Source organism: Rhamphochromis sp. 'chilingali' (genome assembly GCF_963969265.1).
Source record: "Rhamphochromis sp. 'chilingali' genome assembly, chromosome: 15".
Taxonomy (NCBI): Eukaryota; Metazoa; Chordata; class Actinopteri; order Cichliformes; family Cichlidae; genus Rhamphochromis; species Rhamphochromis sp. 'chilingali'.
In genome coordinates this window covers 15,768,710-15,793,565 of record NC_137942.1, presented here as the reverse complement: position 1 = coordinate 15,793,565, position 24,856 = coordinate 15,768,710, and the positions used below count along the sequence as shown (strand labels likewise).

Below are 24,856 nucleotides of genomic sequence, written 5' to 3'. Positions count from 1 at the left end.
TAATGCAACTCTTGGACACATTTGTATGCTTGGCTAGTAATAACTGCAGGAGGACATTTCTGCAAGTGTTTCTTTGGTTCCTCCAGACAGTAAGCCGAGTGGTGAGTCAGGGTGAGTAATCTCTGTCCGTCTCTTCCACGCCAGGCTTGAGGAGCGGTGGCGGTGCCGGGCAGCACAGCAGCAACACCGGTGCCAGGCCAAGCGCTCCTTTCCGCAGCAACGTCTACCAGCCCACCGAGATGACCATGATCCTGAACGGGGGAGCGGTGAGTACATCCTCCCAGTCACAGGTACACGCCGCTTACACGCCGCTCTCTCATTCGACCACGCCGACAAGACTGCATGCACATTTGTGCGTTCTGGACCATACGTCATTGCACAAGAATGAGGGAGAGGTGTGAGAGTGTGTGCGTGCGTACTCAGTTTGTGTTTGGAAACTCTCAAGCGACTGTGTTTGTTCCACGTGCATGGACGGATTTGTCACAAATGGTCACTCATCTGACATTGATCTGTGTAAGGGTGATTGTGAGGAAGCTTCTGCTTCTTATTCTGCTGTCTGTGTAAAAATATAATACCAATTGTCCCCTTAATGATGCCACCGTCAGGTGACCCAGCAAGATTCATTGTGCAGGATGAATGGTCACCATGGCTGGTGCAGGTAAACTGCTTTCCAGCCACTGTGCTATGAATTAAGCAAACCCAACAACACCTAGCATATTACAGAAGTCTAAAAAGCTGAAACGACACTCTGCTGACAGAGATAATTTGTAGTCACTATTCCTAGAAATTGCAGCTGGGCGTGCTGATCGAGCTGACAAAGGGAACGGAGAGGCGTCTCCTTAAGCTGCTTTGCATAAAATATCACTAGTCTGCATGAACGGTGTTGTTGTGCACCCCCATTAAAGGCAGGCAGCGTTTATTTGTACAGCCGGCTCAGGGCGCTCTGAAGGAACCGATTTGCAGAAAGCATGAAATAAAGAACCTTTAACAGCAGTTTTAAAGGATACTAAAACAAATACGAGCACAAAGAATTAAATAGAAAACTGCAGGATTGTATTGCAAGGTTGATAATGGTCTAAGTACAGTTTGACATTTTAGGAGACTGGCACATTCCCCATCTTACAGCAAGTAAAACAGGAAAATCAATACCCCTCCATTCTTTACAGTAAATATCAATCATCTGCCAGGCTGAAAGTGGAAACATGGAAACATTTAGCCTTTTTTAATACATTAAATCAGTCTTTGTACTAAATTAATAAGCTCCTGCTTAAACCCACATATTTACACTTAACATAAGTGTAACTTTAGCTAAAGTGCAAGCTAAGTTGCATTGGCTAAATGTGAAGGTGGCCTGTGCTGGAGGTAAAGCTTTATTTCTAATTCTCTCTGTGTGATGAGTCATGTTCGCCCATTTGTCACTGCAGCACTATTTTTGTATAAAGCCTCACTTTCAGATCCACTCCACTTTCTGTTAAGTTACTCCAATGATAAAAACACAGCACTTTCCAAAACCCTTTATTCCTAAATAAGAGTTTTATTGTGAACCATCTGAAGGAGTAGGCAACCATATGTGACGACATCTGGCTGGTATTAATGGATGACAAACCGAAATGGATCAGAATCAACAAATTAAACACGACAAAAAGCAACAATATGATTGTACCGTTGGATTTTTTTTTTTTTTTTTTAATTGGAATGCACATTTTATGACAGGCACTTTGTTTTTTTCCCGGAGGCTGGTCATTATTGGAGACCAGGCTATTAACTGACCACAGTGCATTTGGGGAAATATAATAGCTGCTATAATTGGATTCGTGTGGCTTTAAAATTTAATAGCAATACAATAATATGAGCCATTATTTTCCATCAATAAAAACATTATACTTTTTGACGGATAAATATTGCATTTGTTCCCTTACGGCAGAGAGCAGTATCATTTACTGCAGTATCTTTGTTAACACTTTCCACAATGATGTCCCCTGTTTCCTTAATGACTAGTTCTGACACCTCAGGATAGATCACTAAAGATGTGGTTTCACAACCATTAGAACAGTTTCTGGGGGGGTTTAAGGGTAGCTGCACAAGCTAACTTCTTCTGATGCGCACCTACTCATTTTGTTCTACAAGCAGGCCTGAAAGATGTTCATAAAAGAGCTTCAAAGGTTACTCCTAGTAGGTTTTCAAAGGGTGAAGAGTTAAATAGCATTTTTATAGGGAATATTAATTATGCATTTACAAGAAAAAGAAATGCAGTTTTTAGCTTTTCTGGAGCCCTGAATACAGCCTGCAGGTTTTCCACTCAGGTTTCAGGGTACAGCTAGTCTCTGGCTACGTCCACACTAATGCGTTTTCGTTTGAAAATGCATAGTTTTCTCTCCGTTTTGGCCTCCCGTCCACACTGAGACGGCGTTTTCCCAAAGGAAAAACGCAGCGTTTTCCCCAAGGAAAAACGCAGCGTTTTCCCCAAGGAAAAACACAGTGTTTTCCCCAAGGAAAAACGCAGCGTTTTCAAAACCCTCTCAAAAATGCATACATTTCAAAATGGAGCTGTCCTGTTGCAGTGTGGACACTCAAAAACGATGAGCGGAGTGCATTATACAGCAGTTGTTTTGTTTGCTCTCAATTTTGACAGCCCTAAAACAGATTAATATCGGTCTGTACATGCTCCAAATAGCTTTTCTTCAAATTCTTTAATTCTCACTCGCTTGGCAACTTTGTACTTTTGTGTTACTCGCAGCAACAACTCCACCTCATTGTTAGTCCATTTAAAAAACTCGGTGCTTTTCCTCGACATTTTGCCGCGACGTTTCAACGAGCCCGAAAGTAAATAAACGGCAGACAGAAACGAGGCAGGCCGAATCTTCTTGCGTTTCATGCATGTGCAGTACTGGAACGTTAGAGTTTTCTGCCGTTTCAATGTGGACGCACAACTCTGTGAAAACGACTGAAAACGCTAGTGTGGACGCGGAGCGTTTTCAGACGAAAACGCCGTTTTCAAATCTATCCGGGCTAGTGTGGACGTAGTCTCTGTGTCACCTGAGAGGTCAATAACAGGGCAAAAAAGCCAAAGTAGCTTCAATTCTGTGAATGGCATAAGATATTTGCAATTTACCTGGATTGTGGCAGCTCGATAGCCTGAAGAGAGAATTCATATAGACTGGTTTTAGTGTGTAAATACATCTGCAATGGCAAAAACATAGCCATTTTGTTTTAAAACACAGAGAGGTGTCCACATAAAGTGTGAATGGAACGTATGCAGACCCTGTAACCATGTGAATTAACATGCATGTCTAAAAATGAGATGCTTTCTCGACTGCTGACGGTTAACAAACATAACTTTTTCACCTACAGGTGCCCTCTGCCCCTCCTACCTACACGGGGAGGCAGCTGTGGTGAGCGAGAGGTTTGGAAAGAGGCTGTGTGATTTAAAAAGGAAAAAAAAAGGACGAGATGAAGAGGGTGAGGAGGGAGAATGAGGGGGGTCCAGGACGAAGGGCCCACCTCCCTGTCTGGCTGGACTGGACTAAAAGCACGGATGCCTACATCGACCTTTCACTCTGTGTACAGACTTTAACACTGACTGTGTGCCAATCAACTACTGTTTGAGTGTGTGTGAGATTCAGAGAGAGCAGGATATGGAGGACAGAGCTGAAGGTTTTCTAGAAGAGTGGAAATATGAAAGAAAGTAGCAAAAAAAGAAAAGAAAAAGACTGATCTGAAAATGCCGACATGCAGTATTCCTTTTTAGGTATCATTATCTCCTGTGACACTACAACATTGTAGGCATCCCTGAAAACTGTGAAATAGATTGCTTTTTCCTGCTCACTCTCTCTTTCTGTCAGGCAGGATGTCTTTTCTGCAGCTCCACACAATGAAGGCGTTCGAGTGGAAACATTTGGCTCTGTCCTCCATCCCTCCACACCGTAGGTGTAGACAGAGCACATGGGCAAACTGTACAAGTTGAGCAGAGCCCTCCTAAAATAACCCTGCCTCTGTAGGTGTGAATGTACAGCATATAAGAGGAAAGTGTGTGTGTGTATGTGTGTGGTCCCTATAACACTCCAGCAAACCTTTCCTCTCCAGACTGTTACCCCCCACCCGACAACTCTCAACACCCCAGACCTGTCTCCTCCCTCTCTCTCACCTCTGTTAGGGTTAGGGTTGCGATCAGAACCATCTGTGAATAAAACACATAACTCTTCTCACCTTCCGCCATCCTCCCACCTGCATGGACACTTTGCAAACACAAACTCTGAAGCCTGAACTGTGACTGGAAAGGAAGTTTCCCCAATGACCACAGCTGCACCTGAACAGCGCTGCCCACAAACCGCTTTTAGATGTACGATAAAGCAGAGCGGATTATGATTGGACAAAGGGAACGTCAGTCATGACCGGGCGAGGGGGGGGGGAGAGGCGCCGCTTAATGAATCGAGGTCAGACAGCTGTACGCACCCACATCTCCAGAGCCACTGGCGTTTTGAAGCAGCCAGGAGAAACTGTCACTTTATATCAGCAAGAAACGGAGCGAGGAAATGAAATGGTCTCCCGTTCTCGGTTCCTGTATTTGTGTTTGTGTGTGCGTACGTGAGTGTTGTGATTTCACGAGTGTCGACAGGGGAGAAAAAAAAAAATCTAAGTCCAGGTACATTTCTGGTGCTAAATATTCCTCGACCCTCCAGTGAGGCACGGAACTACAAAAACAACACTTATATTGATACAGTAGTCAAGCTGTGAGTGACAAGACTATATTTAGAGCTGTGGCTGGTGTTTGGAGATATCCTAGAGCCTCAGAAAGATCAGATTAACAGTGCAAGGTAGAAAGAGGGGGATCAAATGGAAAAGGAGGAGGAGGAGGGTGGCGGTGAGTAGGAATGAGATAGCACGAGACGGCCCCAAAGGGAAGTCTGTGTGACAGTGAAATCTCTGAGACTTCCTTCACTCAGCCTCCAATCTGTATGAGAAAATGGCTCCCACGTCTGTACGTTTGTATCCATGTTCCTCTTCTCTATGTCGTTGTCTTCATTTCTGTTTTCTTTTTTTCTGGTGGAGCGTCTCTTCCTCCTCCTCCTCCTTCCTCTCCTCCTCCAGACTCTTTCTGTGGACAGCTATAGCTCAAGTCTCTGTGCCAAGAAGGACTCTTGTTTCACTGGAGTCTCTGTTTCACGCCCTTTCCCTTCATCATGGCACCAGCTCTCTCTTTCACCCGAGGAGCTGTGTACATAGTAGTGCTGTAAAGCTTTGCTTGCTTGTTTACCTTTTTTTCCCTTTTTTTTAAACTGTAGGCTGAGTTTAGATATCAGTGATTCATTGGAGAACTGACTGACCACTGCAAACTGATTTTATCTTCTTTTTTTAACTGGTTTGCTTTGTGTTTATACATTTGCCTGTTTGTTACATTATGCTTGTATTTTTTAAACTATAGCATTTTGGAAATGTTTCGCCAACACTAGATGTGCTTTTATTTTATTTTATTTCATTTTGAATTTTTTTGTTTGTTTGTTTGATTAAGGAAAAAATGTGAGTTGTCAATTATCAGGATTTATGTTGGTTGTACCTCCCACACTTTGCTGTTACGGGGATGCAAACGTGATTATGTTCAAATTTTCAAAAAGACAACAATGCCTATTGATAATTTTGCCACTTCATGCAGTAAATCATGACTTAGTCTGTGATATATTAGGGATAGCTATAAAAAAAAAAGAAAATGCAAAGCAGGCAGGGCTCAAGCCCACCAATAGTCAGTGCGCTGGCCCCTGATCTTACTAAGAAAAGACAAGGGGTCAATCCTTGACTACTGCTGTATGTTTATGTCTTACACACTGGCTATTCTAAAATAGGACTGCTACTTGCAGGCCAGCTTCATGCCCAAAGACAGCTTGTCCTGTTATACCAGGCTCTGTTTGGGCAGGCCTGGTCTGAAACAGGCTACAAGCCTCATATCCATGCAAGAAGAACTGTCCTCAGGGTTTTAGATGGTCAGCAGCAAAGAAACAAAGCTCCTGAGTATCAGCACTCAGAGCTGAGGGGGAGGGAGGTTTCAATTCTTGTGATGTTTTCACTCTATGTGGAGTACATAAAAAAAAAAAGAATAACATGATGTGACTTTGTAGACTTTGCACTCGTCAACTACCTATCTGTGCATGCTTATCACCATTTCTACATATATGACCTTTCTCAGACCTACTTTTGAATACTAACTATTTATGTAAAAGGTCATGTGGCAACAATCATACTTTCAGTGTATATCAGATGACACACTTAATGTCTGTGCGAGCTGGTTCTTGAGAAACAAAGGGAAATGGTCCAAAGCAGTATGATTCCCCAAAAGGAACAAAATGCCATCATCACTGGACCTAATAATAACTTCCTCTGTTAGTTTATAGAGTTGAGGGTAAAAAAAAAGTACAAAAAAAAGGAGAATCGTCCGACTGATATTGTCTGTGTTTAAAATCAAATAGACTGTGGTGAGATTTTGCACACAACTTCTATGTTAAGTTTGTCGTCCCTGGGTAGCCCATTTGAAAACCCTTACTCCCTGGGGTTGACATGTCCTTGCCTGTACTCTCCTGATTTGTCTTGCCTTCAGACTGCTCCAGTGGGGCAGCTGACAGGGGTAATATTGGTTTTCACAGCTATGACTGTGCAGTGACGCAGCATGCCTATGTATAGAACTTGATTCCCCTGGTTAGAAAAAGACAAAAAAAAAAAACCCAACAGTTAACTCTCTTGTTTCTGTAACCAATTCAGGACAAAAAAAGTTAAATAAAGGTGTCATATTTGTAGTTAACTTTTAATTGGATGTTGTGTTTTTTTCCTGATGACACATGGTAACAATAACAGCCAGGTATTATGGAAGAATAAAAAACTGCATGTGCTTTTCCCATTTTTGTCAAACCTTCGCAACGTTTCTGTCCATACAGATAAACCATTGAGTCATTGAATGTTTTTGCTTCTCATTCTGTAACCTAAAGCAGTTGGTTAGCCTAGCTTAGCTTAGCACAAACATGCGCAAAAAGGATGAAACCATTAGCCTGAACAAAAACGTATTCATGTGAAGTAATTTAATGAGATGCAACATGTTCAATTGTAAGCTTTAAGCATGTTTTTTGTTACCTTTGAACATGGACAGGCTAGCATAAAGAATTAGCATAGTCTTTATGCTAATTAAGCTAATAGGCATACAGATTCCATCTTTAACAGATAAACTACCCAATCAGACTCTTGACAAAAAATGTTCACTAATATCTGTAGCAAATTCTTGAATCACCCCTTGAATTCTTTACATTTTGCTTCCAGGAAGCTACTTTCTTGTAATATTTTAAAATTGTCTTGAGCAATAATTCTCCAAGTTCTTCTTTGGACACTGGTTGCTTTTTCACTCATTTAGTCCAGTCCTTGTACCTAACCATTTTCAGAGGAATTTTTTTGTTGTTGTTTGTTTTTGTTTGTTAAGCTACTTAACTCAACCTACAAGTAATTAAGCATTACAAAAGGCACCTAACTCAAAGGATGAACCAGAGGTTTGTCTATACATAACAGACAACTTCACAAAGAATTCTTTTACAATTTCTTTAGGCATCTTTAGGCACTTTGTTACTATTGCAAAAACACATAATTAGTTTAAATTTCTTTACTTGAATCTAGAAAAAAATTGCAAAGACAACACAGTTTGACTGGCATAAAATATTATTTCTCAACCAACAAGATGACTTACAAAGAGCTGTTAGCTGAACATTTGGCATATCCCAGTAGTTTGCAGTGTGTCCTCAAAAAAATGAGAAAACTGGAGTGGATAGGAAAAAATCCAGCAAATACCTCCCATGTGAGCAATGCATCTGACCCTTGATCCATCTACCATTCACCAAAGCCTCATCAGAAAAATAAAGTTCCATCAGATTTTGAGCTACAATGCAATGCTATGTGGAAAGCATCTGATTGGCAGCAGCTACATTTTTTAGCATGACAATGATCCCAAACACAATGCCAGTGCAGTAAAACCATACAAATAGAAAAGCATTGTGGAACACAGTCCGTCATGGATTAGCCTCTCCAGAACAACTTTGTTGAAGCAGTGTGGGGTCATCTTCACATCTTCAATGTGTTGAAGAATAAAGGGGGTTTTATAAAACACTGACTTTCATGCTCACCCCTATCCTGCACAGATTTCAATAAAATCATATAATCTACTTCCCATTTTCCCAGCAAAATATAAAGAAATGAGGGATGGCTCAAGTCTTTTGCACAGTATTGCATTTTCATAAATGCCTACTTTGTCCTTTGATGATAAAGATGGAAATATGAGTCTGTAGTTTAACTTTGGGCTACATGTTCTGGGTATTTGTCTGTCTGACATAGGCTTCTTTAATACATTCAGTGCATTCATAAGATCTTTTTGTTTTTACATTTTAAATGTGTAAACAAAGTTTTAACTAACACATCAGCCTGGAATCACAACCCAGAACCAGTTGTTATTTGTCTATGCTCTGACAGCTTGATGCCGACACTACCTTCTGCTGCTGTGTGATCGGGTTTCAGTTGGGTACAGTTCTGCCAGACTTCATGGAGCTGGCTCCTCTATCAGATGTCCCCAGAATTAAATGGGCCGTTTTATCTCCTCACCCAGTGGCAGCTGTCTTCCAGGCATCCACATACCTGCAAAGGGAGATACATGACCCTCCCCATGACTCACTCTGAGGTGGTATGCTTCACTTGGTCAAGAAGCAGTTCATCATGAAACAGAAGATCAACCATCAGTACCCTCTCAGGTACGCTGGGTTTGTGGCGAGATGGAAAAATGCCAGGAGTGCACTTTATTCTTTCACTTTAATTGACACCCATAGTCAAGAGAAAACAGCTATAACCCGGACAGTCTTACAGGAAGAAGAACTGTAGAGTCACTTGAGCAGCAGTCTTTTAATTTTTGCAAATCAAATTTCATGATTTCTGAGGCTGATTCAAGATAAATATTTGAATGCCAACAGCTAGTAAAAACAAACAGCTGAAGGTGGCAGACTCAATGGGGATGATGCAAAATGTGCGCCTATTCGACACATTAGGCAGAAGACCAAAACAGCAGTAGGAAAATACTCCTACTAAGTAAGAATAAACAAAAGTTAAATACACCTCATACATCTATTTTTATGGCGTTATTTCATGTTGTGCGTGTAATGAGTAGCCAAGCCATCCCATGTTTCTGTGGCAGAAATGTTAAGTGACTTACTGATTAACAGGGTTTTATTTTTTAATCTCCTCAGCTGTGTTATTATATAACTATACATATATATGCACATATTCTCATATGTATTGTTATACAGGGCAAATTTACTTTAACCCTTTAATGTAATAAAAATCTAAGCATAATATTAGAGATTATTGTTTTTTTGTCAGATAGTTGCCAAATACAAACCAGTGATCTAAGTGATGTTTTTCCAATTCTCTTTTATTCTCAGCTGTCTGACATGTCATTTCCTTTCCTGATAAACAGGATATAAAGCGGTGTGCCGTGTGCCGAGCCACCTTTGACTCTGGCCTCAATTTCTGGCTTGAATGGAAATGCTATGACCTCTTTTGTGGAGTGATGTCTATTGCTAAGGAAAGAGGAAAGGACAGATCAAGGAAATATGGTTATCTTCCACTGAGCTGTCATCCAGAGGTGCGGAGAGAGAAATTATGACGCCCGTTACAAGAGGTTTCACTCCTGACAGTATAATATGTGAACCGTGCTATATGGTGTTCATTGGCTGGGTGAGACTCGTGAAGGGAAGTGATCCATCAAAAAGGCAATGAAAGCAATAAACTAATTAGACACGGATCTCAGACCATAAATCCTGGCCTGGCCATATCAAATTGGTTACAGGCATCTTTTTTATTCTTTTCTTTTTTTTCCTTAAACAGGGCTTGTTTGACTGATCACTTTAGGTCAATTTGACATCAGCCTAACAGAGTTTAATAGTGTTTAAACAGCAGAAAAAAAGCTTTTACACAAGGCTAATGATTCCAGTTACCAAGTCCCACCAGGGTAGCTCAGGTTGTGAGTTCCTAGTAACGATGGAGACCCTGCGATTAGTTTGTTGGACACAGACAGGAAATTAGTCAGACATGTAGAGGCTACTTCTTCCTTGACGTGCAGGCTGGGTCTGAGCCACTCACCAGGCTGTGGGCTCATATGGGTGGTGGGTGTGTGGACCGCGGTGCTCTGGGGAGTGGGGGAAACCACCTGGATGGACACATTGTTTCCAGGCTGGGGGCTTTCTGGAAGATCTGTCATAGCCGAACCCACTGGAGACAAACAAGAGATGTTCGGATATGTTTTCCAGGCAAAAAAGATCCTTACAATCTTTTAGGAATTTGACAGATTAGCTCATTTAAATAACAGGTTAAAAAATCTTGAATGTGTTAGCCTTTAAAGAATTTAGCAGAATTATCTGTTCCTTGCATAAAGGTTTTAATGATATCAAGCGAGTTCTTTTCAAGTGCAGTTTTTTAAGCAGAATAACTTGAAAAATTATGAACAGAACACGACTGAGACAAGTGCTGACACTTTCTCACTTTCACAGCTACAACGCTACTCTGGTTGCCTCTGCTGCTGCTATTGTTGTTATCAGTCAGTAAAGAGTGACAGCTTTGACACTGTTAAAGTAAGCATATCTATGAAAAACAAAAGCCGGTATCACTTTATAACAAATAATGCTATGAAGCATTATTAACGTATTAGTAAGGTATGTGTAGTTGCTTAATTTATCATTTATATAGCATTACTACTCTTCAGTATGCCATTTATAAATATAGATATATCATTATGACTAAAATTAGGATAATTACTAGCAGTGATAGCTGTACACAGTGTAAGAGTAACAGATGGATAAACACATCTGTATTTATAAATGTCAAACTAAGGAGGACTAATGATATATAAATGATGAATTAAGCACTCGCTAATACCTTACTAATGCCTAATAGTATGACATTATTATCAAGTGCTACCCAAGAGGCTGTCATGGAGTGCAAATTACGGTATCGTTTGCCCCTCACTCCAACCGGTCATGGCAGATGGCCACCCCTCCCTGAGCCTGGTTCTTCCTGTTAAAAGGGAGTTTTTCCTTCCCACTGTCACCAAAGAGCCTGCACATAGAGGATCATATGATTGTTGGGGTTTTCTCTGTAGTATTATTGTAGGGTCTACCTTACAATATAAAGTGCTTTGAGGTGCTTTGAGGTGACACTGTGATTCGGTGCTGTATAAATAAAATGGAATTGAATTGAACTGTTTTATTTACAAGCTAATTATTGAAAAAGTGTGATGGAATTGCGGTTTTGGAAAAAAAATAACTTTTTTTTTTTTTTTAAGATTTCAAAATGCATCCGTACATATAGAGAATCCAAATATGCAGTGATGGAGCCCTTCAGTATTTTTTTTGTTTTATCATCTGAGAATCATTTCCCTGATTCAGATCCCATGACTTATCTTTTAAAAAGCTGTAGTTTGGCATGGCGGGTGAAGAAAACCAAACCAAACAAAACAAAACAAGGGAGAAGGCCAAAACAATTAACAGATTTCTGTTGCTACTTCATTTCATGTTGATCTATTCAAAACAATGTCACCAACCACGTGATGTCACAAGCTGTTTTAACAGGGCTTAAACTGACGGTAAACAAGCACCAGTCAAGGACAGTCGAGGTGATTCATGAACTGCTGAGAGCTGCACCTGTCTAGTGCGATGTGACCTTTTGACATATCAGTGTGTGCATGTTCTTTGCTCTTTGCCTCATTGTTTTTCTCTCCATCTCTGACTAATTCTGATTTCAGACTATGAAGCGGCAGAGGAGGTATTGTACGCCGGCTTTCTCGGGTCAAATGAGATGAGCACAGCTGTTGTGGGACTTAAAGAATGAGCGTACAGTTGGAAGGGGAGCTTCCCTAAATTATTTCTCGCTCTCTTTTTAACTCTGCAAGTGCACCAAACATGGGTCATTTATGTGTCACAGTGCAGGAAGGCGACTTCTATAACATCCAAAAAACAAAAACAGAAGAAGCCGGCAAACAAACTGCAACTTCTGTCACTTTCTGTCTTTTTTGTTCTCTCCTATTTTCATCCATTGTAGACTCAGTTGAAAAGGTTGGAAAATGGTTTCCATGCAGGCCGACAGTCTGGACAGACGCTCATGCACTCTCTTACGCATGCACACCCATCCCCAGGCCCCCAGCTAGAATGTCAGGTCAGCAGTAGCAGCAGCAGCGGCGGCGGTTAGCAGTGGCAGTGTGGCATGGCTGTCACACGCCCGTGGAAGAATGTTCGTCGGCCGCAGAGAGCGCCTTTGTTGTGTGGAATGCGTCTGTGGAAACAACCTGTGCTCATGATGCCACTGTTCTTTGTTTCTGAGCGACAAAAACTGAAACACTACCATGACTAGCGTTATTAGAGGGTGTGTGTGTTTATCATGACACACCGCCACACCCCCGTCAGATGGGCTGAAGCACGCCTCAGTGTATGAATGCTCCTGTATCTGGGTTAAATGCGAAGAGCAGAATAGATTAAATATAGATGTAATTGCTTCTTGAGGGTTTCTTTTTTTAAAACTATTTTCATATATTATTATCATATATTATTATTTTACAAAGCTTACATCTGGCGGTTATTTTTATCCTCCCATCTATAAAAAGTTCACCACAAAGTGCAGTAAATTATCAGGCAATTACACAGATTAGAGCACCAAACAGAGTAAAATGTAGAGATTGTAATTATTTATGGATTCATTCAAGAAGACAATTCCCAGTATTGCTCCAAACAGTGTGATGTTGACACACATCCATCCCTATTTATTTGTGGGTAGAAGATGAGTGTTGCCTCGTTGAATATATCAGTTCCCTAAGGGGGAGACAATACGACAACATTACTGTTGAGCTGTCTGCTGTAAGCACGGTGTAATCGGATTTCTTTCCTTCTGTGTCATTAGTCCTATTGTGCATGTAGGAGTTGCACCTTCTGTATCCTTATTATCGAAATGTTTGAAATCATTTACGTGGACCCGCTGGAAAAGTAGACAGCTGCAACAATGCAAAGTAGAGAGAAGCTTCTTTTAGTCATCTTTTGTTCTTTGCCATGTGTTTTGATTTTTCTGTCCACTTGCTAACTTGTTGTGATGCACCATGATGGTACAGCGTTCCAGTAGGCGCGTGGAAAAATAAATACAATGTCCCTAAAAAAAGACCAAGAATCTACCCCCGCTAGCTGCACAAAGACAGACAACTATTCGCACACATTCAATCTGGAAGTGCCAATTAACCTAACTGCACTAAGTGTGTATGTCTTTGAGTGTGGGAATAAGCTAGAGTACCCAGAGATAACCCACAAAGACACAGGCAGAACATGCAACTCTGCATGCAACACCCCAACCAGATTGCAGATTCAAACCAAGAACCTTTTTGCTGTGAGGCTAGAATTCTGATCATTGTGCCACCATTGCTGCTCTGCTGTTTGATGCATATTCAAAAAAATGTGACTTGATTTGCATTTTTAGTAACTTCTGGAATCAGCAGGGGCAGGATGCACCTAAAGGTGTTTTTAGCTATGCTCACATTCTGAAGAAGATGAAGCGAGGACAGCAAAAGCTACACATGGATGATGGTGCATTTAGTGGTCTGCCCCCAGTTGTTTGTAAGAAAGGTCTGGGTCTGCACTGCAGGCAGGCCGTGTTTCTTCTACTACAGTGCTGGCACAGTGCTGTTATAGAGGCAGTATGTGGTTTGGCATTGTTTTGCTGAAATATGCAATGGGAGAATGTGTTGCTCTAAAACCTGTATATACCGTTTAGTATTGATGGTGCCTTTCCAAATGTGCCAGCTGTCAATTCCATACACACTGATGGGACCCCCATGCCATCAGAGATGCAGGTTTTTGAACTTAGCACTGGTCTTAAGCCGGGTGGTCCCTCTCATCTTTAGTTCACGGGATGCGCCATGTTCCAAAATAAATGTCCAATTTCAGTTTGTCTGACCACAGAGCAGTTTTCCATTTTTTCTCAGTCCATTTTAAATGAGCTTTGGTCCAAAGATGACAGCAGCATTGTTGGGTCATGTTCATATGTGGCTTCCTTTTTTTGATGATGGAGCTTTAATGTTTCTTTCATGTCCATCAAAGAATCATGCCTGTTTTTAATGCCTGGGTGACCTGAAGATCACAGGCATCCAATGCTGGTTTTCAGCCTTGTCCCTTGTACACGGAGATTTCTCTTGATTGAAGTCTTTACAATTTTACATTTAGGAACATTATTCTAAAATTGGTCCACAATTTGTAGAAACAGTTTTTGGTAAACCTCTGCCCAACTTTACTTCTGAGAACCTCTGCCTCTCTAATATGTTCTTTTTAGACCCACTCCTGTTACTGACCTGCTGCCAATTAACCTAATTAGTTGCAAAATGTTCCTCCAGCTGTTTTTGTTTAGCACAGCTTCCTTTTCCAGTCTTTTTTCCCCAACATCGCCAATTTTTTAAGATGTGTTGCTGTCATGAAATTCAAAATGAGCTAAGATTTACTTAAAATGGTACATGTTATACCTCATAGGAATGTTAGTAGGTTACTCTGCAACCATCCTGACATTTCAGTCTATGTCCTGTCAAAAAAAATACAGCATTAAAATTTGAAATAAACACTCGACCATATCATCTATTTAAAATGACTTTTTGATAAAGGAGTTGTTGTTTGAGTCCACTGTATACTCAGTTTGTTTTGGTATCAAATTGGGTATCTGTATTGGTATTGTGGCATCCTCATTGGTGACTATATCAGTGAATTTAGCTCAGTATGCTAATTTGTACAAAGCACAAAGATGATAAGAATTTCATTATACTAGCCAAAGGTATCAAGGGTATGGTGATGTTAGAAGAAAAAAGTTGGAGGTTCTCCAAAGTTCTTTGGCTTCTTATGAAGCCCCCACAGAAAATCCTGTTTGTGTGCTTTTTTTTTTTCTCTATTCTTTATTAGTACAAATAAATTTCTTTTGCTGAACTTTGCAACAGTCGTGTTTTTTTCCCTGCAAGCCTACTTGGATTTAAGAAAGTGCATGTACAGTGTACCACTCTGTTCTTATGCAAGCTTCCAAAGACAACGTGTAGTCATCATCCTTTAACTCTAATGCTTGTCAGTCACAGTGGACATGGGTCTGCATTCTCAGCTGCTCTTCCCTGTCCTTCATATGTGCACAGTGCACACATAGACACACACACTCGCCACAGGCAAAGACGTACACATCACTTTACCCTCGTCTCAGACTTCATCCCCTTCCCCTCTACACTCTGTTACTCCGCTCTTTCCACACATGAATCCCCCCCCCCCATCATCTGCCGTCGCTGTCACACAAGCGTAGCCTGAGCCCTGAAGACATTTTCTTTCTCTTTTTCATTTGCAATCTTCTCTCTCAATTACTTACTTTCTCCCCATGTCTGCTTCTCTTTCTCCGTCACTGCCCTCATTCTCTCTGTGTGTCACCGCTCCCAGAATCCTCGTCTTTCAGCTTTAAAAATCAAAGCCCTGTTGGCGTGAATATCTCTGCAGCCGTTTATATGTGTGAAACTCTATTTGTGCACAGGCTGACACACCGCACTGTATGCGTATTTATTTTTGTAAATCTGAATATTGTATGGACTGATTTCTATGCAGTCTAGTACCTTTGTATGAATATCAGCAGCTTTTGTCAGGCACTGAAGAGAATTTGATAGTAGTAGATATAATGCTACTAGCAAGCCTGAGGGCTGGCATTCAGTGATATCATGTGAGTGTGTGTGTAAGCGTATGTGGGCTTACCTCGTCTCTCTTGTTTCGCCCAGAACTGCTTGACAGTTTTGCCAATGTCACGGGTCTCTCTCAGTTTTTTCTGCCACTGGCGCATCTCCTGAACATCTGGCTGTGCCCTGATCTATAACAATCACAGGACACGTGCAAAGGGCGCACATGCATAAATTCACATGAGCAAACATCATCAATAACTTAATTGAGCCACAAGCTAATCAGTGTTAGTAAGCTGTTAGGACTGTTTAAAGAAGGTTATTTAGAAAGTCTGTTACAGTATATGCTTTAGTTACTAACATTAAGAACATTTCCAGGGAGGGTTAAGTAAATAAATGTTCTTTTTAAATGATTATTTCATTTATTATTGGAAAAAAATATCCAAACCTACCTGAATTTTTGTGAAAAAGTCACTCCTTAAACTAGTTGTGCCACACTTGGCAGCAAGAACTACAGTCACACTTTTGCGATAACTGGCAAAGAGTCTTTTTCACTGTGGAGGAATTTTGGCCCACTTTTCTTTACGGAATTGTTTTAATTCAGCCAAATTGGAGGGTTTTTATGAACGGCCTGTTTAAAGTCATGCCAAAGCATCTCAATCAGATTCAACTCTGGACGTTGACTAGGCCACTCCGGACATTCTACTTCAGGATTTTCTGGTACAGAGCAGAATTCATGGCTCCATCAATTGTGCCAAAACCTGCTTATGTAAGCCATTTGGTCAGATCTCCATGCAAATATGTGGTCCAGTAATACTGATTGCACTGTGGTTGAAACACATACTGCAACTTACACATCTTGCCTACACCATGCTGCAAAAATAAATGAAAACAATAAGCCAAGCAAGTGATAAAATCCTATTTCCTATTTTAAATTTAATTAATTAATTAATTTTAATGCATTTTAAAATGTTAGGCCTTACTATGAGATTAATGAAGAGCTTCTAAGGATTCACAGGAACCCTGATTCAGCCTAATCCAGGCTGTATGAATTATGCTTCTGTTCTTGGATGAAACTACTGCAGCTGTTGTGTTTGGTTTTGTGTGTGTGTGTGTGTGTGTGTGTGTATGTGGGCTGCAGGACTTCCTGAAAGATTACTGAGCAAGTTTGATGTTGCAAATGTGAATAAAATATCTGTAAAGGGCTTCACCTCCTGTTCATATTTATCCCTCCTCCTTCTATTCTTCTCCCACTAACTAGTCCTCCTACTCCTCCTTTTTCTTTCCTCTATGCTCTTTGTACTCAACTATCTCTGACAGGCTTCTTTCTTCCCTGGGTGGTAGATCTCTCCTCAGATACTGTCTTTCATACTAACACATTACTCTCCCTTGATTCCCCAACACATCAGTATTTCTTCCCTCTCCATCCACCTCTCTTCACTCTGAATTCTCTCCCACCTCTCTTCTCACCAGTCTCCTTTCACTCTGCTCCATTCAACCCCAACTTTCTCCTAAGTGCCTGGTTATGTGGCAACAAAAGTGTTGCTATTGTACAAAAGTGGGTCTGTTATATAAGCCTGGTGATAGGTTTAGGAATGGGTAAAACTAGAGCGCTCCAATAGTTCATTCACGGGGTGTCACAGTGCTGCAGCAGCCTCTCTGCTGATGGGAGCAAACCATAGAAATGGAAATGAGGGGTGAGGGTCAGAGGGAGGAGGGGTGGTTAAGTCTGTTGTGTTTGCTCACCATCGCTTGTGTGCTTTATTTGTGTCTGTGTGCCATTTCTTCTCTGTCACTCTTCACTGATGTCCTCCATAAATCTTGTATTCTCCCTTTCTGCTTCTGATGCTGTCAGCTTCTCCGAAATGATGGAAATGGAGCAAAAATCAAAGTCAGTTCTTGGAAAGCTGACTTTATGAATACACTAGCTTTCTGCAGGATGCTGACAGCTTGTGTATGACAGCAGGAGACAAAGGGCTGAGTTGTATGTGTGTGTGTGTGTGTGTGTGCGCCTGAGTTTTCTGAAGCCTGTCTGTGTGCATCAGCACAGCTGATTTGCAGGGCTAAGTTATTTTGACCCTGGGCACGAAGCCTGGTTAAGAATGTTGACGTTTTACTTGTACTGCGTGTTAGAATATATGCATCTCAACTTCATCGTTTTTCACAGTTATTTATACTCATTTGAATTCTTAGTGAAACTTCGCTAACGCATTATCTTCTTGATATAATCATACGTGCTGATGCACTGCTCACGTGGCAGAGCCTGGTTTTGTGTGCATGTGACTCAGTCCTCTCATGCTGTATGTTTGCATGAAGGCTGGGATTAGAGTGATTAGAAAAATTACCGAGACACTGCAAGGGCCACTGTTATCACACACCACATTATCCACAATTGCATACAACATTATGGTGTGCACGCACACGTTGCAGTCTCGTAACTCAGCCTTTCAAGCTGCATTCCTTTCCAGTGTAAAGCTGACTGTGAGACTGAGCTCCTCACCCGGGGAAGTGGCTGCACGACCAAGTGCAGAAAGACACAGCCACAGTCTGCTTTATTTTCCCTTCACACTCCACCCATCCATCATCTTTGTGTTCACCACAGCTTCCTTCAAGGCTTAACCAGCCCAGTGACCTGTGGCCTGTATTCATGCCCCTGTAGACTGAGTCACAATAAGCAGTTGCACTGCCACCCTACTGTCCTAAAGGTAAAAAAATACTTACATTTAAATAAGAACTAAGACAAATGTAGGCACAGATAAATGCACAAGTGAAAATATGAGACATCAGCCCATTTACAGGAGGGTAAGCAAGGACCAAGCCTGAGACATATCTTCTGCATGAGTGTCACTGCACGTGGTACATCAAATTGACTTAACAGCGAACCACATTTAAAACCATTCATCTATTGCTGCCCTTGGACCATTGAACTGGAATCATAGACCTACTTCTACTGTTGACTATGCAGTACTCTGGGGAGGGGCAAGTGTGTGTGTGTGTGTGTGTTGTGTTGTGTTGTGTTGTGTTGTGTTGTGTGTGTGTGTGTGTGTGTGTGTGTGTGTGTGTGTGTGTGTGTGTGTGTGTGTGTGTGTGTGTGTGTGTGTGTGTGTGTGTACATATATGTGTGTGTTTCTTTCAACCAGCTCTATTCGTTTATGTCAGGAGGAATACAACTCAGCAAGTGCCCCATTTCTTAATATCTGAAGCTGCAGTACAAGAAGGAAGGAAAGGTCTATTAAAAGGCCTATGAGAAAGAAAGCCGATGAAACCCAAGATTTTTGCTATTCTGTTGAATTAATTCTACTTATGTGGTGCCAATTTACAACAACAGTCACCTCAAAGCACTTTGTATAAAAATGTCAAGACCCAAGAGAGAAATAGAGAGAAAACACTTTTGAAAAGTAGCACTCCATTTTCACAAGCAGAGACCTCAGGCAGAACCAGGCTCAGGAAGTGGCAGCCATCGACCACGACCAGCTGCCGGCTGGGGATAGAGGTGACAGATAGGAGAGGAAAAGTAGAGTAGGAAAAACGACACATTCTGGAAGCAGACAAAAATTAATGCATGAGGAATGTAAAAAAAGGGAGTATCAGTGAGAAAAAAGATGTATGAGCCTTTTAAAAAAGTTTTTAAGATGACATCATCAAACATTGTTGAAACATGCACAAGAAAGAACGTTTTTCACTGTTTGGTTGCAAAGTTGTATAAAGCCTACTATATGTCATATACGTGGTACAGTGTATACACTGCATAATGACACCAACGCTGTCTTGGACTGGACAAAGCTAGAAGTATTCTGGCTGGTTGCAGCTAGCTAACTAACTGCCTTACATCACCCTTCACTAGAAAACATCAAGTTTACTTTTTACATTTTAGCCATTCTAAGTGTCACAAAACCAGGTGCACATTGGGTAACAGGATAGGGCTGGCAATTAGTTAGCCAATGAATGCCGAATTTCACGGTCAGCTCTGGCCAATGCTTATCACATCTGGTTTCAAAACAACAAAATCATGACAATGAAAACACTTCGAAGTTTCAAAATAGGACAGGTGATGTCACGGTGGCTACATCCTTGTTTTATACTGTGTGTGGTTGTATCATACTTTTCATCTACCAAACTCTCCAGTGGAAATCAACTGATGGTATTTGTTTCAAGTTTTCACTACAGAAAAAGGACCCTCCCCCTCCCCCCAAAAAACTGACTTAGGTTTGATTTTTTTTTTTCCAGTCAGATAAAAGGTGCGCTGCAGCTGAGATAAGGCCAGCCACATAAATAAATCTGCAACTGGAGCCAGTGGAAATGGCAGTGATGATGATAAAGGGCAAAGCTACCAGACCACAACCCACTAATATTGACAGTCTAATTGCAATGGGAATTTATTACACTACAGCCACACTACTCTAGCTCAGCTGAATAATCCTGAGAAGTCTTAGTGATCAGAGGAGACTGTGTATGTGTCCATGCTTGCACATCAGTGTGCATTAGAGTAGCAGGCATGGATGAATGGATTATAGTTAGGTTAAGGTACACGGTGTAAAGAAGATTATATAATATGTTTAGACCTAGGAGCTCTTAACAGTTATACGTGAGTGAAACAAAAGACAAACGCACTGTCTGGGTCATGAGTTTGCATCTGTGTCTATGTGTGTTTGTGTGTGCGTCTGTGTGCGCTCCAGCACTGCTCTGCTTCAGCCCTCAGCGTTTTGATGAAAGAGATTAATAATGGAGGGATAAAATTCCACTCTGCAAAAATACTCTCATGCCCCTTCCTAGTCTTCAGTCTGTCTGTCTGTCTTTCTTACCAGAACACTCACGCACACACGCACACACACACACACCCTCTGCAGTCAGCGCTGCGTCAAGCTGGTTATATAACAGCCGAGGGTGTAAGTGTGAGGGGGGGAATGGGGTGCGTGTGGAGGCAGATGGGGGTGAAGTGAACAGAGTGCACTGATCTTATACTGACTATATATTACAGGAAAATCCCACAATCCTATTATGCTCTAATAAACTATCCTCAAGCACATAAAATCAGACAGAGAGGCAGATTTGAGTGAAACATTCCTTGGAATTCTTTACTTAGAAATTAGATTTGTGAGCTACGACATCTTGATTGCACGCTGGTGTAAGAATAATTCTGTAATAGCTATGTTTAATGATCCCAGTAGAAGTTTAACAAGGCACTGATGCTTTACAGTTCACTCAGTTTGTGCTGACGTGCTCGTCCCTCCTCTGCTGCCCACTCCGCTGTTAACTGCCGTTTTTCTCAAGTCAAGGTGAGAGCAGTCGAAACACACTACAGTGCCTGTCAGGACCAAACAAAAATTCTGCTCCACTCCATGTAGCCTAAATAAGTCATGATCCTAGAGGCGTCTTCCAAGAGGCCAACGCTCAGCTGCAGACCCTGATTGTGCTGCATCTCTCTCCCTTTTCCCACCCCCTAGAAGAACTGCATCTTCCTACTCTGACACCACTTTGCAACATCAGCTCGCCTCTTTCCTCCCGTTTGCCATCCATGCGAAAGTGTTCCAAACATAGACCAACCATCATCCTTCCTCATAATCCTCCCATTCCCTCACTCTGTCTCTACCCACTCTCTCTCTCTCTTTCCCTGAATCCCTTGGGGTGTTCAGCTGCAGTCCTATCAGTGGCCCTGCTGAACCTCTTATTTCAGGGTAAACATACAGCAAGGAGTGACAGACAGCTGGCTCACTGCTGCCACCACATGTGGGCAGAGATCAATTATATTTTGTTGTTCATGGAGAAAATAAAAAAGGCAAATAAGAGGGAGTGCTGCCCTCTGCTGGTGCCCCAGCAGTTCACGACACACATTCGATCCATCTTTTTTTATGCCCGCATCCACACTTTTATCTTCAGGCCCACATGTGCAAGAACATTTTCAAATCATTCAAATGTAATGCAATTGTCCACGTCGGTGCAGCTGGCATCTTTTCCTCTCAGTGGTTTGTGCAGCCACACTAAGGCTGAATCCTCCCACAAGCACTTCGGATAAGAAACGCACAAAAGAAGAGGTTCTGTCAAGACAAACAAAACATGACCCTTGCTTATCCTTACACCACAGGAGCTGGCGTTTATCTGTGTGTGTGTGCGTGCGTGCGTGTGTGTGAGGGAGAAAGAGTGACAGAGAGAGATGCTGCTGTTTGCCTCTGGAAGTGTCTGTGCATATCTATTTATATCACAGCACAGAGTGCTTCAGACCACAACACCCACACAGGAGGGATTTAAAGCCTGGCATCACTGATGACATAATCAAGCTGCTGAATGAAACTGCAGCCCCTGTGGAAGAGGGGGCTCTTTAAGGGGATGGGATTATACAACAAGACTGACAACAACAAGACTGTTGGCCGATGCACGCTTAGCGGGAGCCTATTGTAGCCTAACAGACACGCACACACACAGGGTCGCTGTGCTCTTGTGGGATGATTGCCGGACTCCTACACACTTTCTTCTTCAAAATGTTATCTTATGTCCACACTGTGAATTCTTTGATGAGTTTGTGAAGTTGGTCAAGGAGGCAAAGCTAAAGTTGTGTGTCAGTGAAATGTAAAATGCATCCAAGACTATGCAATGCAACCTCTTCATTCCATAAAACGTCCCTCAGTTCTTAAAGTTTAGGTTTCCTGTTTATTTTTTCACACTTTTTGGTGCTTTTCAGACCTGTCATTCTGCAAACCCCAGCCCTTTTTATAAATGTTGGGACAGAAAGCCTGTAAAAAGCACTCAGCTTCCAGTCATGTCCAACATACCTTGTATCCTCTCCAGAAAGCCTGGATGAGCAGAGCAGCCTCGCACTCAGTGAGCCGCAGAAACAGAGGAGTGGGCGGCCTGGGACTGGAGGATGGAAGGAAATGGAAAAGAAAGAGTGATGAGACAAGAAAGGAGAGCGTACATGGAGTTTGTGTGTGTGTGTGTCATAGCTTATAGTTGCTTTGTGCTATAAACCATAGATGTCAAACATATTTTACATCGTGGGCCCATTACATCCCACTTTGATTTTAAAGTGGGCCAAACCAGTGAAACGTGGTGTTGTAAGATTGGCCATGGGGGAGCTCTTTATCATGCTGCAAAACGTTGGAAGATAGAATTAAAAGTCCTAAATTTATGCTCACCTTCACATTTTCTAGAATTGCCCATTGGGCCAGATTGAAGTCTTTGGAGGGCTGATTCTGGCCCTCGGGCCTTATGTTGGACACCTCTGCTACAGACACTGGATTAAAAACTGTACACTGTATGTTTTTGTACAATAACTTCAGTACATGTTGTGAAAATTTCACGTTATTTTACAAATACTAAAGCTAAGAATATTCCCTTGAAATGTTTATTCTATTTTAGTCAGTTTTGCAACTCCTAGCATTTTTATTTTATTCTCGTTTACTAAAATGTTTTTTCACACCCAGTTTTAGTTTTGTCTTTGTTAGCTATAATAACCATGGTGTGCAAACTGAAGAGATACTCACTGCATCCCAAGCCAGTCCTTGACAAAGGGGATGTCATGAAAGCTCACTGGTTCCTGTCCACTCCTGCGAGGGTTATGGCTGAGGAAGGATGAAAAACGTGAAACGTGCAGTGTTTCACATACACAGCACTTTCAATGTGACATCAGAGAGAATCTATGTGGTGAGGTGAGGGTAGTACTACAGAGTGCAGAGTGAGGTGTGTGTAGGAGGACTCTTACTTGTAGAGCCACTCAGTCAGAAAGTCACATGGGTTAAACGCTGTTATTTTCCTCTGAAATAAAAAAGAGACTGCCCTACATTCAGCATCTCCCTTGACTATAAAGCAGCAAAATGTACAAGCGTTAAAACAACAAAGCTCCCATTTTGGTGTCTGTAAGCACTGAATTGTTTTTTAGATCCCTCTACTGGCTAATTATTCCTGTACAGCATTTAAATTGATCAGACTACCGCCCAATGTCAGGTTCATGGCACAGATGCACTAAACTAATTACTCTTAAATATTAAAATATTATTGTTGTTATCCGTGAACTTTCAAATTTACCATTTTCCTAAAGAAAAGCAGAAAAAAACCAATAAAATTAATTATTAGCTTTTGATTAAGATGTCAAATTATGGTTATTTACTTCCTGAACAGAAAAAAAAATATTTTAGTGGTTGATTTTTATCCTTGATTAATTTCTGATTTCTCAGAGGTCCAATTGTAGGATTACAATTGATTTTTATTAAAGACACTTAGACCTTAAAGCAGCCATTTTTCTGGGCTTCTCTTAGCAAAGCCTCCAGTCCAGGTACCAACACTGGAAACACTTTCTTCTCCAAGAAACGCGTGACAGGATCTGACACAAGCACAACATTTTAAAGACAGAATTATAATGATGGCAAATATGTATTAATACTTACAGTTTCACATTACAGGGAGAGCAGCTATGTATCTTACTTTCAGGGACTTGGGGAAAAGGTGTAGTTTCAGCAGTTGGGGGGCGATTCTGCCGTGAAGGATGAGGTCCTTCTAATGCAGAGTATCCAGGGAGAGCACAGCAAACATCGGGCTCAAAGTCTCTGAGAAGATCATCCATAAGTACCTAACCAAAGCAATCATTCAACTTTCATGAACAATTTAGACTTCAAAAATAGTTTAAAAAAATTTATTTATTTTATAGTTTTCTGTTATAAACCATATAAAAATGGAGGAGCTATTTTGCACTTCAAGCAATATTTATAAATCCCCATCAGTTAGGTTCACATTTTCACATGTATGTGTTAGGGTTTTGCGCATGACGGAGAATGCATTTGAATACCCAGCTGGCCCAGTTATCTCAAACGAGGCTGACACAGGATCCAGATTAAATCCCACAGATTTGTATTTGCACACATCACGTCGTCTGTGTGTACTTACGCTGTGCCGGGAGAGCTGGGTGCTCACAGAGCTGGCCTCTGTCCACGCAGGGCTGGGACCGCTGTGCTGTTCGGCCTCAAACTCTACAAAGACACAGTGAACACGTGAACCTTTGTTTTTCTGTTTCACCACAGGGACAAACAGATCAGGCCGTACCTTCACACATTTTCTGCAAAAATTATTTCTTAGTACAGATGATCTCTGCCATTATCTATGTTAACTCAAGCGGTTGCCATGGAGTCACCGGTAGGTGTGCTCACG

The 24,856-nt window shown here is 41.5% G+C and overlaps 2 protein-coding genes across 2 annotated transcripts in view; one reads left to right on the top strand and one right to left on the bottom strand.

Moving 5' to 3' along the window:
* The window catches only part of gprc5ba (G protein-coupled receptor, class C, group 5, member Ba), a 17,197-nt gene extending 10,410 nt beyond the window's left edge, over positions 1-6,787 (top strand). Inside the window, exons 3-4 of the mRNA XM_080904957.1 lie at positions 145-266; positions 3,352-6,787. Coding sequence (XP_080761083.1) covers positions 145-266; positions 3,352-3,396 — 167 coding nt within the window. The 3' untranslated portion in view covers positions 3,397-6,787. The remainder of the gene's footprint in view (positions 1-144; positions 267-3,351) is intronic.
* Positions 5,672-24,856, bottom strand: iqck (IQ motif containing K). Its single transcript, XM_080904958.1, has 9 exons — positions 24,752-24,856; positions 24,596-24,678; positions 24,137-24,281; positions 23,938-24,035; positions 23,418-23,470; positions 23,200-23,277; positions 22,489-22,573; positions 15,801-15,912; positions 5,672-10,278 (listed from the first exon to the last, which is right to left on the bottom strand). Exons 1-9 carry the CDS (start codon positions 24,759-24,761, stop codon positions 10,001-10,003), a joined length of 942 nt encoding a protein of 313 aa, XP_080761084.1. The 5' UTR covers positions 24,762-24,856; the 3' UTR covers positions 5,672-10,000.